Here is a 14,799-nt window from a genome sequence, read left to right as displayed (position 1 = left end):
AGGTCCTCAGACTGGGCCGAAGGTTTACCTTCCAACAAGACAATGACCCTAAGCACACAGCTAAAATAACGAAGGAGTGGCTTCACAACAACTCCGTGACTGTTCTTGAATGGCCCAGCCAGAGCCCTGACTTAAACCCAATTGAGCATCTCTGGAGAGACCTAAAAATGGCTGTCCACCAACGTTTACCATCCAACCTGACAGAATTGGAGAGGATCTGCAAGGAGGAATGGCAGAGGATCCCCAAGTGTGAAAAACTTGTTGCATCTTTCCCAAAAAGACTCATGGCTGTATTAGATCAAAAGGGTGCTTCTACTAAATACTGAGCAAAGGGTCTGAATACTTAGGACCATGTGATATTTCAGTTTTTCTTTTTTAATAAATCTGCAAAAATGTCAACAATTCTGTGTTTTTCTGTCAATATGGGGTGCTGTGTGTACATTATGAGGAAAAAAAATGAACTTAAATGATTTTAGCAAATGGCTGCAATATAACAAAGAGTGAAAAATTTAAGGGGGTCTGAATACTTTCCGTACCCACTGTATATATATATATATATATATATATATATATATATATATATATATATATATATATATATACTCTACATGTCTGGAATAATTTTTTTTTTTTTTAAATGTTTTTGAAATAAGCCTTTTATGCTCAGCAAGGCTGCATTTATTTGATCAAAAATATAGTAAAAACAGCAATATTGTGAAATATTTTTACAATTAAAAATAACTGTTTTCTATGTGAATTTATTGTAAAATGTAATTTATTCCTCTGATGGCAAAGCTCAATTTTTATTCCTGTGTTGGCAAGGCTGAAATTCAAATTTTTTTCCGAAGCTGATCCATCAGAAATCATTCTAATATGCTGATTTGCTGCTCAAGGAACGTTTCTTCTTATTATCAGTGTTGAAAATTAAATATGAATATATTCAAATAGAAAGCAGTTATTCGAAATATTAATGATATTTGACAATATTACTGTTTTTACTGTATTTTTGAACAGTGCATATGCCATGGTCAGCATAGGAGACTTTTCAAAAACTTTAACTTTTGAACGCTGGTGTAAGAAAAGAAGAATATATAAGAAAAAGGTGTGAAATCGCTATTCAGAGACAGTTTCAAGTTCATACTACGAATTCATTAAGACATCAAGAAAGTGGAGGTGACCCCAACGCTGATACAAACGGTAGGACACCCGTAGTAACGGTTTGTTGGTGTGTTTGTGTGCCGCTCCTCAGGGTAAGGTGGCGCAGACGGCGTGTATGTCTGCCTGTAAGCACCTAGCCACATCGCTGATGCAGATGCTTCTGGATACTGAGCTCAAACAGATCAGCATGGGAGCCATTCAGCAGTTCAACCTGGACGTCATACAGTGTGAACGTGAGTAGTTAATAATTGCATATTTACAATGTCACCGCCACGCTCATTTCAACAGTTCACCCAATAATTAAGCTTATGTCATTATTTACCCATCTTGTCATTCACACCATAAAAGAACCATAAAATAACTCAATATTCAATTTTCAAAGTCGTCTGAAGCTGTTTTGAATGTATCTTCCTCTCTGCTGTTGTTCATTACTTAATTATACAGACCCCCTTCAAAATATGCTTTACTATAAACCATTTTCAAAGCAGAGTATGGCTAATACACTAACAGACGGGCATGTTGGTTTCTTGCTCTGTGAAGCGCAGCATGGTGGTAGATGCACTCATGCAGCAGCTATTATTGATATTATCAGCTGTTCTCAGAAGCAGTTATCTTAGTTATACTCTTTCAAGAAACATTCCTGATTACCCGCACTCCACCTGCTCTTGGAAATCCACACCTGTTCTGATACGAACTGATATGGAACTGTTTAGTGCAACATTAGTCACTTATCCATTTTAACATTCATTCATCTTACAATTGCTCTTTTTGCATGCATTACCCGCCCATATTAGGAATAGTTGACCCAAAAAAAGAAAAATCATTTACGTCTTAATGCTGTTTCAAAGCCATTTGACAAAGCTGTTGTCTGTGGAACACAAAATGAGATGTTTTCTGAAAGAAATTAATACTTTAAGTCATTTAGATGCTTAGGCTCTAAATACTTACATTTTGAGTCTACTAGTGGGGTTGACCTTAAAATGACACTGTCCCAAGTCCAAAGTTCCTCAAGTCTCTATAATATTCTCTATTTTTTTGTGAAATGCAGAACCTGATCTTGTTGAGGTTTCATCTCTGATATCTCCCTGGGGAAGCACATAAGCTCCTTTCGTTTTGAATGGGACAATAGAAATGTCAGAGCAAAGTGTTCATCAATAATGTTAATATGTAGACAGCTCTTTGGTTCTAGCATCGCATCTTCTGCTCCTTGGCCATTTAAAGTTTCAGTCACGCTACATCACTGTCAGCAGAAGTGAAAAGGCCGTGTGTGCGTGCTCGTACCTGTGGCCCCGGGTCACAGATGTCTCAGGGTGAAGTAGAGTTTGTTAGGGTTCAACTGCACAGGTATGGCTGGGATCGCCTGACCCTTCTCTAAGGTCTGAGTGGTGTTCGTCCCATTAGCGGCAGTTCATCTTACACTAGTCAAAACACAGAGAGTTAAGATGCACCTACAGAAATACTTTTCCCATGTTGTGAGTGAGTCTGATTTGTTTGAATTTTGATTTTACTATATAGTGGCACAGTGGATAGTTGACAGGAAAGTGAAGGAACAGAGACATGAGTTTTGGGATATGACCAAGATCTTTGATCTTCTGTTTTTTTTTTTTTTTTTTTTTTTTTGAAAACCATGGATGGGACGGATACATGGATGGATGGATGTCTGACCTGAGTTTGGTGTATTGGATGGATGGATGTCTGACCTGAGTTTGGTAGATAGATAGATGGATGGATGGATGGATGGATGGATGGCTGACCTGAGTTTGGTGGATTGGATGGATGGATGGATGTCTGACCTGAGTTTGGTAGATAGATGGATGGATGGATGGATGACCTGAGTTTGGTGGATTGGATGGATGGATGGATGGATGGATGTCTGACCTGAGTTTGGTAGATAGATAGATGGATGGATGGATGGATGTATGGATGGATGTCTGACCTGAGTTTGGTGGATTGGATGGATGGATGGATGGATGGATGACCGACCTGAGTTTGGTGAATTGGATGGATGGATGGATGTCTGACCTGAGTTTGGTAGATAGATGGATGGATGGATGGATGACCTGAGTTTGGTGGATTGGATGGATGGATGGATGGATGGATGGATAGATGTCTGACCTGAGTTTGGTGGATTAGATAGATAGATAGATAGATAGATAGATGGATAGATGGATGGATAGATGTCTGACTTGAAATTAATGGATGGATGGATGGATGAATGGATAGATAGATGTCTGACCTGAGTTTGGTGGATTGGATGGATGGATGGATGGATGGATAGATGTCTGACCTGAGTTTGGTGGATTAGATAGATAGATAGATAGATAGATAGATAGATAGATAGATAGATGTCTGACTTGAAATTAATGGATGGATGGATGGATGGATAGATGTCTGACTTGAAATTAATGGATGGATGGATGGATGAATGGATAGATAGATGTCTGACCTGAGTTTGGTGGATTGGATGGATGGATGGATGGATAGATGTCTGACCTGAGTTTGGTGGATTAGATAGATAGATGGATGGATGGATGGATGGATGGATAGATGGATGGATGGATAGATGTCTGACTTGAAATTAATGGATGGATGGATGGATGGATGAATGGATAGATAGATGTCTGACCTGAGTTTGGTGGATGAGATGGATGGATGGATGGATATGTTGGCTTTCTTTAGCCACACTGTTCTTGAATAACATTTTAGAGTAATATTAATGCTTTGTAAACATTGTTCAAGATCTGGTTTGATGTCTTTACATGATGCACTCCAAAATATTGTTTAAATAACCCATATTCATATGAACTATTTTCCTATTCCTTTTGAAGTGTTTGCCAGTTCAGAGCCCGTGCCAGGATTCCAGGGGGACACGCTGCAGTTGGCCTTCATTGACCTCCGACAGGTACAGACCTCTCTGCAGACATGACTATTCTTGATCCACAGTCCCTGTGAGTGGAGCTGAGGGGAAGGGTGGAGAACATGCAGCATTAACAGCCACTAATGGATTATCCCAACCTGAACACTCTTACCTTCAGGAGGGGAAATCACTTAGTCACATTGGGGGTTCATTATGCTACTTCTTCGTTTGCTGCTGTTTTTTGTGCTGCTTGGAGTTTGAACTTTTAATCTGGGCCTGAGGTGCTTAAGGTGTAAACCGAGGTCATGTCAAGGTTTCTTCTACAAAGCTATGTCATATAGGGAAGTATTATTAGGGTGTGGCATTACTAATTGCAAAATCCCTCTGGTATCTAATACCTCTTTTGATGTAATACAGCTTCTGAAAGCTAGACGCCAGTGTCTTCCAATCACACGCACAGTAGTAAAGAACATCCTGACCGACTCCATCTAGGGCTGGGCGATATGGACCAAAAAATCTTATCTAGGTATTTTTTAGGCTAAATGGTGATATACAATATATCTCAGTATTTTCTACGATTTTCTATTTGGATATTTCAATTTGTCCTACAAACAATATGCAAATTGATAGCTATAAAAACAAATATAGTGAATTTATACATGTACGCTCCCTTCAAACCTCACTGTGAATCACATATGCCACCTGTTCATGGGAAATGAAGAACGCACAGCTCTGGCTTTATCTGCATGCCACGCTCCGGTCGGGGTGGCGTCACGACTGTGGCTGCTCGCCAAGACCTCTCCATTACCATTAGCATGACGCCGCTTTGATCCTCGCCTGGTTTCTTGGAGGATTTGCTGACAGCTTCTCTCAAGTGCACTCAGCGAGCTCTGGCTCCAATTCGGGCGGAGCGAGCTCGGACAGGGTCAGAGATAAGGAGAGCAGAATGCTGGCGATCAGAATTTACCTATTCACCCCAACCCCCCCAGCGTAGATAACCTTCCCATCACGCATTATGATGCAGATCTGCCCTAGAGCTCCTATCAAAGGCTGACGAGGAGTAGATTCCGGGCTAACGGTTTTTTTCTTTGAGCATGTGCCGACACCGAATAGAGAGGTCACAGTGTCCCTGCCAATCACGCAGCGGCTAATGGAGACTTTTGTTTACTCTGTCGTGTTTTAAACATTTCCTTAAGTCCTTGTTGCCTGTAAGGTGATACTGTGCAGGGCTGCAGATGCTTGTACTAATACTGGTAAAAATGCACTTGTTCACATCACTTAACAGAGACTAAAATGTCTTAAGGCACATTTTTGAACATGCCTAGTTTACTGTGTTCTTCACTTTCACCAGCGTCACGAATAAGTAACTAAAAGTAGCAACGCTGCTCCTTTTTTTGGTAGTATAACAATAGATTTGCTGTTCACATTAGTCCAGCTTTTCCACTATCTAGGTACTTTTTGCAACAATTAGCAATTAAAACACAACATTGAATCATTACAAAATCGCTATAATTATTATAAATGCCGCCTTAAGTATCTTCAGCTAAAACATTCAGAAATGAACTTTTCTGCAGAGCGCTCACTGTGAACTGTGTCAGGTTATATTGGGCTTGTGAAACTGTAGCAGTGAGATCTGTGGGAGAAATGCACTTTACTGGGATTATAATGATACTAAATAAGAACACACGAACAATGTATATAATGTTTGATTAGTGACCTAGAAATAGTGCAGAATGTTAGATTTTGCTTTTGATTCTTTGATTTTATTCTTTTAAATATTCATTTTTAAATCCTAAAACCTTTTTTACATCCCAGATTTTCAGTGTGGTCCCGGACTTTGGGATTGATTATCGAATAGGATTGGGCCTATAAACAATGCAGTCGTTCATTGCTGATGGCTGACAGACATCACAATGTTGAGCCGGCATCTTGATTCCCCCCCCCCCCCCAAAACCGCAACCCGCCCGCAAAAATAAAATCTTGATTAATCACACTATATCGCCCAGTACAATGCATGCTTTCAATTTCCGTGCAGTTACTTCAAATAATTAATTTTTTTTCCTGAACAGGTAATAATAACATAATGTTGTTCCTGATCACAATACAAATTACATTCAAAACAGTTCAATGAACACAATTTAAACAGTAAAGATGTTACTGTGCAAAAAACGGCAAACTAATTATAGGTTACTAGATGTTTTACACAAACTAAACCACTGATATTCAAATGGTAGACTGCGGTCCACATCTGGGCCCCGGCATGTTTCCATCCAGACCAGTATTGCCAAGTCTTTGGTTTACCCACGGAATTGGGCTACTTTATCAGTGTTGCCGCGAGTTGTTTTTCATGTCCGCGTTTTAAAGCGACCCCAATAACGTGATATTTAGCCCCTGGAATGCGAATTTTACCAGGGAAACCCCCCCAAAAAAATGCAGAGTTCACCCACCGGAACTCGATTTTTACCACAGGACCCCCCCCTGAAATGCTATTGGTCTAGTTTTGGGCTAGTTTTGAGTAGCAATTGGGCCCTGATCCGCACCACGAGACAGAATAGTAGCACCATTTTACTGTTTCTAGTTGAAGTGAGCAGTGCGTCAAAACAGCGGATCACACCACAAGCACTCAGGATCGTTTGTGGTAATGAAATTTCAACGCTATATCCTCTAGTAGTTTTTCCTAAAGTCAAACACGCTTCATTCAAGCCCTTTCAGCTCCATGCGCATTCTCTCTTTCTCCAGACACGCACCACATTAACGGCACATGTCCACTGGTGCGGAGCGGAGTGAGCGTTTTTAATTAATTCCAATAGAAGTTGAGCTTAACACTCAAACGTTAAAGATGTCATCGTCCATCGCGATGTTTTACTGTAGACAATGTCTGATGCCTATTTGATAGACATCACCCAACCCTATTATTAAATACTCTCAAAAGCCTGAAAACATCAAGATCTAAGTCCATTGGTTTGATATCCAATGAACTCGTATTATTTATACCTTGAATGACGTATAAGTCTCTTCTGTTAAAAGCATCTACAAAATGCATAAGTACAAATTCAATTGATTTAGCTATATCGCCCAGCCCAGGGTCTGCAAATGTTGACATTTACAAGCACAATCTTGTTGCCCATGATGCTCCGCAGGGTCTTGGTGTGTTTAGCAGCAATATTGTCACAGCCCAGCAGGAGCAGCAAACAGCACTAAATAATGGTCCGAAAAACAGACCTGCTCAATACGGACCACATAGTAGGTGTGAAGTGCTATTAGCCCCCTGAACCCTCCTCTCCCAGCCCTTCATAATGAACGAGCCATCCAAGAATTGTCCCCCCATTGATTGATATTGATTTGCATACATAGAGGTGAGTGATCTGGCCCTTCTCCAGCAAATTAAGTTCAATGTGTCCAGAGCCTTGCTTTGAATCAGAGTTGCAAAGTGGCAGGGAGCCCACTGACCAGAGCACCGTGGAGCCAGGATTAGCTCCTCTGTGGGTTATCTAGAGGTCACGGAGGGATTTCTCTTCCTTTTGCATTTAAAGTGCTCCCAGCTCCCCAATAAGTGCCCTAGTACTAACCCCCACTATTAGTGTATGACCTCACACACTTCTTTTTAGAAAACTTTTTTTGTTACTGCAAATATTTATATATATTTTTTCTGACAATTTATTTTATATGTCAGGCTTTCCAGGGTTTACACTGAAATGTAAAGCAGTGATAATTTTTAATAAAAGTTACCACATAATTGTTTAAAGCTACAATGCATTTGGACAGGTTTTGAACATATACTTGAATATTTAAAATAATAAACCGACTCCACTAAAAAATATAGTTCAAGCTTTTTTTTTTCTTTTTTTTTTTACATTTGTTAGAAGAACTTTTTGCGTGTTGGATTTTTTACAGTGCACTTCTAGGGTTTTTACATGGAAAAAGTCAGAAATATCTGGTCTGGAAAAGTCATGCAAATAAATAAAATATTGAATATTGACTCTAGATTATTTCACTGTATTCTCAGCTCTGATATATTTAATTGGCTTGAATTATGTATGCAATCTCTATAAAATTATATTTAAAAATCCTTGTAAATCCATGTATATCCATTGATTATGTGGAACATCTGTTTCCTGTGTTGAAGCTTCTAGATCTGTTTATGGTGTGGGATTGGTCCACATACCTGGCAGACTATGGACAGCCCACCTCGAAGTACCTGCGGGTTAACCCCTCCACTGCGCTAGCACTTTTGGAGAAGTATGTATTGTTTTTTACTCTTTCCTTCAGTGAAGAAATGCTAAAATCAAATTCCATTGAAATCAGTTGAGCTTCATAGACTGCTTAACCATTATGTTTATCATGCATCCTTAGGGTGTGTTCACACTTGTAATTTGCTTCTCTTGGTTCTTTTGGTCTAGACCAAAAAAAGAAAATGATCATAGGTGGAGCATGTGTAAGGCTGGGCAAGGCTTAGCCTTCCCCTGGATACAAACTTGAGACTAGCGTGGAATTTTTTTTCTCAAACCGCTGCCTGCTGATGCTTCTGATTGCTTTAGAGGGAAAAGCTGCCTATAACTGCTGGTCTAGGATCAGTTTTCTCAGTAATAGCATATTGATGAAACAGTTTCTGGCAAACGATCCAGTGCATATCTGTGTTTGCACTCTGAAGAACATCAAAGGTTTCTATTAACAATATGTTTTTGCAGCGTTGAGCAGTGTAGCCAATCACAAAAAATATCTGTTTATTTCTTGAACGCAATGGCCAATCAGAGGTGTTTAAGTTAGCACTGAACAAAAACTCTGACATTTTGAGCAATAAGTGGATTCTGAGTTCTGCATGCTCGCAAATCTGCTCAATGTAAGTGTAGACATTATGTAAATACGAGATTCGTTGTGCAGTCAGCTTCATTGATTATAACGGAATTTTGTGAGATCGCGATGAACTGAGATGAGCGACAGCTTTTTAGTGATTACAGTGGTTTGTGAATGTAGATTTAATAAAAAATTATTGTTTGGGAGCATTTATGCTGGGATGTGTAGGTTGTGCGGTGACAGTAACTTTGAAATATTCCATGTAAATCTATTTAAATGTGTTTTTAAAGGGGAAGTGCATCTTTTTAGCTTTACCCTGGAGTTGGTTCACTCTCTGCCTATGATGATACATTTAGTTCTGGTTCACTTAGCGTTCACGCTGTCAATTTTAACACTGAACCTAAAGACACAAAACAAAAAATTGTCTTTTATGACACATTTTTGCTACGGAACTTACCGAACATCCACAACAATGCTGTGTGCTGGGCTAAATGCGCTTGTCCTTTTTTAGGGTCACGTCTTGTGACAACACGTCCTGTTTTTGATTAGTTTAAATGTCTTCGGTCCATGTTGCGTTCATATTTCAGTCGAACCGCATCCGAACCACATCGTTTGGAACTTAAAATGTGGGTCTCAGTCCGCTTGTTTGGTGCACACTGGGTTTCGGATGGCAGCGTTCACACTTATTCAAATGAACCGTACTAACAGAGCAATCGCACCAGAGTTCTTTTTAATAGAACCAAACCTGCCAAGTGTGAACACTCCCTTAGAAGGCAGCTGGCAACTCGCTAGTTTTGGAACAGAACCTCAAACATCATTGAACAAAAGACGGAGTGATCAGAACAATGGAGCTCTGCTTTGTCCTTTCAATCTAATATATAATTTTCGTCCTCTTTCTCTTTTTTTTTTTTACTAACCAATGCCAGGGTCAACAGGGGGTACGTAGATCCAACATGGATTTCTTTCTCTCCATAGTAATGTGATATGCTGCATGAATAGACTCTTGCGTTCTTAGATGTGAATAGTATTTTTAGAATAAATATCATTTATTTCACCATCATTTATTCATCCCACACCCATTTCAGCATACATACTGTACAGAGTGGCTGAATAATAATATAATATGAATAATTCACATATCATGATACATAAGTCATGCATCACTATATCATAACTAAATCATTACTAATGATTCTTACCTCTCTGAAAACCAACTAAACCAACAGCTTTGACCTGACTGCATATACCTACTACAGTTTCCGGATCCATTCAGAATTACTAAACACAGCAACATACACATGACAAATAACAACGTTATCCTGAATGTGTGTGAAAACAATGTACTGAAATGTGTCTGCATAAATACAATGTGCGAACAGTGCGTCGAGAGTGCGCATACACGGTGTGTTTGTGCATCAATATCACGGACTCACACGTGCTTACTATATGATTCCTGTACGTCACCTCAATCGTCTTTACCTTGATTAGAGTCTGCATTCATCAAAACTTTACTAGCGAGACGCTGGTTTGCTATATCCAGCCAAGAAACATAGTTTGCGTATCATCTGGCCATACAGTGGTGGGATGTTTTGATGTTCCGTTCAGTCTGTATTTCACAAGCTTCAAATCACAGAGCTTGTGTTTTAAAGGTGCAGTGTGTAAATTTTAGCGCCATCTAGCAGTGAGATTGCGAATTGCAATATAGAGAAGCTACGGTGGCCAACACAGGACAAAGATGTCATCGTCTGAGACAGCAGAGAGTAGCCAGTCAAGCAAACGCACTCTGTAGAACAGTTTGTCCGTTTAGGGCTACTGTAGAAACATGTCGGCACAAAATGGCATGTAAGGGGACCCATGGTGTATGTAGATACAAATGGCTCATTCTAAGTTAATAAAAGCATAACAGTTCATTATGTAAGGTCTTTATACACCACTGAAAACATAGTTATGTATATATTGCATTCTGTCAGTAGATCCTCCTAAAATGTACACATTGCACCTTTTAAAGCAAAACACACACTCGAATGAATAATTCACTGAAAACTGGCCATGAGTCTCTATTTTCTCTGCCATCTCTGATGTAATAACCCTGGTTTACTTTACATTTGCGCTGCTTTGGACTGATTGTTTGAATGAATTCACTTACTGGATAATTGGACTGAAAACTTTGAGTTTAGCAGCTTAAAATGACCTGAACGCAAACAGAGAAGAGAAACTGAATAAATTTCAGCCTACCAGGGTTACAGGTACTTGCGCCATTGTTGATAAACTCTCGACTTCTAAGATTATCTAACTGTGTGATGTAAATTACGTAATTTTACGTGATTGTAATTTTGCATGCTTCAGAAATTTTGTTAGTGTTAAATTATCTTAACGCGTTAAGGATTCTCATTATATTTTTATATATATATATATATATATATATATATATATATATATATATATATATATATATATATACACACACACACACACACATCACGTCCTGTTTTTGATTAGTTTAGATGTGTTTGCTCCATGTTGCGTTCATATTTCAGTCAAACCGCGTCGAACCACATCGTTTGGAACTGAAAAGGTGGGTCTCAGTCCGCTTGTTTGGTGCACATGGGGTTTCGGATGGCAGCGTTCACACTTATTCAAATGAACCGTACTAACAGAGCAATCGGATGCGTTGAATTATCTTAACGCGTTAAGGATTCTCATTATACAGTCAAACCAAAAATTATTCAGACACTAGATATAATTTTTTATATTTTTTTTACTAGTGGGTGCAGGACACTATAGTTCATTTATGTATGTGAGGATAGCAAAATAAAGTAAACTGTGACATACCCAAAAATTCTTCATACAGTGGACTACCAGTAAAATTGATAAATTTAGGACCAAAAATTATTCAGACACTTTGACCTGACCATGTTTTGCTTAAGTGTTATCTGACATAATTAATATAAATTTTTTCTGACACACTTTAACTCTGAGATCTTGTCATATTTTATTACCAATTTTTTAAACTATAGTGAATAAACTGTATTAATGAATGAAATGTTCAAGGTGTCTGAATAAATTTTGGTTTGTACATAGATGTTTTCTGAAGTGTGTTCATACTGTCTTCATCATATGTTCAACTGCTATTATAAACTGTTATATTATCATCTCATATTGCTTTTCCAGGATGAAAGACACAAGTAAAAAGAACAACATCTTCTCCCAGTTCAGGAAGAACGACCGTGACAAACAGAAATTGATCGAGACGGTGGTCAAGCAGCTGAGAAGTCTGGTGAACGGAATGTCCCAGCATTCCTAGAGTCGTTCACATGAACTCCAAACACTGGGCTCGGTTTGACAACGTAACTTATAAACTATATTATACTTCTTGCTTTGGCCCTTTTTTCAAGTCGCTGTAAGGTAACTCTCAAAGTACTGTGGTATATTTTGACTGCATCCTCCATGTCTTCTGCCAAAATATTCACCACTGTAGGCTAATAATGTAAATTGAAGAAGAAGAAGAAGAAGAAAAAAAAACAGAAGTTATGCAGTAATTTTTTTGTAATGTATTTTTAAAGGTTGAGAATTATGTTTTGTACGTTGTGAAAGTGCAATGACTCTAACACTACACTTGAGAGAGCGGAGGTGTGTATGTGACTGCTGATGCTGATGGTCATGTTGCAACCTGTATGAAATTCTCCCTAGTGTAACAAGGATGAAGTTTTTATTGTAAATATTTTTAAATGTATTTAACACTGCTATGGAATCATGCTTCCCATCGGTCTGCCTTGAGTTGAATGTGACTCAGATTAGGTAACTTATAAATGATAAAAACATTTGCATGAGAATGCTTCATTTTTTCCTTTAAAGTTGGCAGACTTTGTTCAAACTTATGTGCACAGAAAGCACTTCTTAATGTAAAAGAATCTAAAATCGTCAGCTACATTTCACTGAATGATGTACAAATGCACCACAGAATTATATTTAATTTTTATTTTCTCAGGGTGAAATGAAAGCTTTGGGTTTAAATGCTTTAGAATCGCATTTCAAGATGAAAATAAATAAGCAATAATTGGTCCAGCTGCAGACTCTGTGCAAAGTTGCATTGAAAAAAATCCACAATCATTTCGTTATTCACTTATGGTTTTATTTTGTTTCTTAAAATTTATTTTTTACAGGCATTTTGCACTGAAAATTATTTAAGTTTTAACAAGCAACTGTATGCTTATGTATTTAAAGTACCATTGTATATATGCCACAATATTTTGTTAAAATTGGGGGGAAAAAATGGAATGTAAAGATAAAACATTTGTCATTAGCTCTGAGAGTGTTTCCATATTTCCATATCCTGGAAATTTACAACACTAATATTGGTTTCACTTTAAAATAACTCTCATAACTTAAAGACTTGCTTAACAAATTAGTAGTTCCATAATATTCAGATATCAAAACAGATGAATCATGGTTTAAAGACATTACAAGTATTTGAATGTACATTAGCCAATTATCTGTTAAGCGTTATTTATGAAAGTTATTATAAAGTGTCACCATGATATTCAATATTTCAATGAGGCAGACAGAATCACAATATCCATAACTCTCTAACTGGCATTACCTGGAGTTACACAAACCCAAGTGACTTCAATTGGTTTCAAAGCCCACTCATTTTTATTTGTGTGCTTTAATAAAATATTATCACAAAAATACATTTGATCAATTTGTTTGCTTTTTATTATCTTAACCACAGTCTTACCTCTTCATAACGGCACCTGTTAGTGGGTGGGATATATTAGGCAGCAAGTGAACATTTTGTCCTCAAAGTTGTGTGAAACAGGAAAAATGGGCAAGCGTAAGGATTTGAGTGAGTTTGACAAGAGCCAAATTGTGATGGCTAGACGACTGGGTCAGAGCATCTCCAAAACTGCAGCTCTTGTGGGATGTTCTCGGTCTGCAGTGGTCAGTATCTATCAAAAGTGGTCCGAGGAAGGAACAGTGGTGAACCGGTGACAGGGTCATGGGCGGACAAGACTCATTGATGCACGTGAGGAGCGAAGGCTGACCCGTGTGGTCCGATCCAACAGATGAGCTACTGTAGCTCAAATTACTCAAGAAGTTAATGCTGGTTCTGATAGGAAGGTGTCAGAATACACAGTGCATCGCAGTTTGTTGCGTATGGGGCTGCATAGCCGCAGACCAATCAGGGTGCCCATGCTGACCCCTGTCCACCGCCGAAAGAGCCAACAGTGAGCATGCGAGCATCTGAACTGGACCACGGAGCAATAGAAGAAGGTGGCCTGATCTGATGAATCACGTTTTCTTTTACATCACGTGGATGGCCGGGTGCGTCGCTTACCTGGGGAACACATGGCATCAGAATGCACTATGGGAAGAAGGCAAGCCGACGGAGGCAGTGTGATGCTTTGGCTAATGTTCTGCTGGGAAACCTCGGGTCCTGCCATCCATGTGGATGTTACTTTGACACGTACCACCTACCTAAGCATTGTTGCAGACCATGTACACCCTTTAATGGAAACGGTATTCCCTGGTGGCTGTGGCCTCTTTCAGCAGAATAATACGCCCTGCCACAAAGCAAAAATGGTTCAGGAAAGGTTTGAGGAGCACAACAACGAGTTTGAGGTGTTGACTTGGCCTCCAAATTCCCCAGATCTGAATCCAATCGAGCATCTGTGGGATGTGCTGAACAAACAAGTGCGATCCATGAAGGTCCCACCTCACAACTTACAGGACTTAAAGGATCTGCTGCTAACATCTTGGTGTCAGATACCACAGCACACCTTCAGGGGTCTAGTGGAGTCCATGCCTCGACGGGTCAGGGCTGTTTTGGCAGCAAAAGGGGGACCAACACAATATTAGGAAGGTGGTCATAATGTTATGCCTGATCTGTGTTATTTTAGAAGAATGCATTTGAGGTAATATTTATGTTTGAACAGATGAGGGCTTTATATTTCTAAACTCCATAACACTTCAATAATTCCCATGTAGTC

At 39.0% G+C, this 14,799-nt stretch overlaps 1 protein-coding gene and 1 long non-coding RNA gene across 6 annotated transcripts in view; one reads left to right on the top strand and one right to left on the bottom strand.

Annotated features, from left to right (window-relative positions):
* Positions 1 to 13,500, top strand: part of exoc6 (exocyst complex component 6) — a 59,882-nt gene extending 46,382 nt beyond the window's left edge. For 4 of the 5 annotated variants that reach the window (XM_051914482.1, XM_051914483.1, XM_051914485.1 and 1 more), the window contains 4 exons: positions 1,250 to 1,391; positions 3,987 to 4,060; positions 8,142 to 8,254; positions 11,981 to 13,500. In XM_051914482.1, the coding sequence (XP_051770442.1) occupies positions 1,250 to 1,391; positions 3,987 to 4,060; positions 8,142 to 8,254; positions 11,981 to 12,113 (462 nt within the window). In that variant the 3' untranslated portion in view covers positions 12,114 to 13,500. Of the gene's footprint in view, positions 1 to 1,249; positions 1,392 to 3,986; positions 4,061 to 8,141; positions 8,255 to 9,735 lie in introns of all 5 variants that reach the window. The other variant, XM_051914486.1, reaches the window with a different exon arrangement.
* LOC127523587 (uncharacterized) lies at positions 2,584 to 3,978 on the bottom strand. The gene is made up of 2 exons (XR_007932904.1): positions 3,785 to 3,978; positions 2,584 to 3,445 (listed from the first exon to the last, which is right to left on the bottom strand). It is a non-coding gene; the product is annotated as an uncharacterized LOC127523587 (long non-coding RNA).
* Positions 13,501 to 14,799: the final 1,299 nt, after the last annotated feature.

The sequence above is a fragment of the Ctenopharyngodon idella genome, chromosome 12 (assembly GCF_019924925.1).
Source record: "Ctenopharyngodon idella isolate HZGC_01 chromosome 12, HZGC01, whole genome shotgun sequence".
In the NCBI taxonomy this organism is placed as follows: Eukaryota; Metazoa; Chordata; class Actinopteri; order Cypriniformes; family Xenocyprididae; genus Ctenopharyngodon; species Ctenopharyngodon idella.
This window is presented reverse-complemented; position numbering and strand designations above follow the sequence as displayed.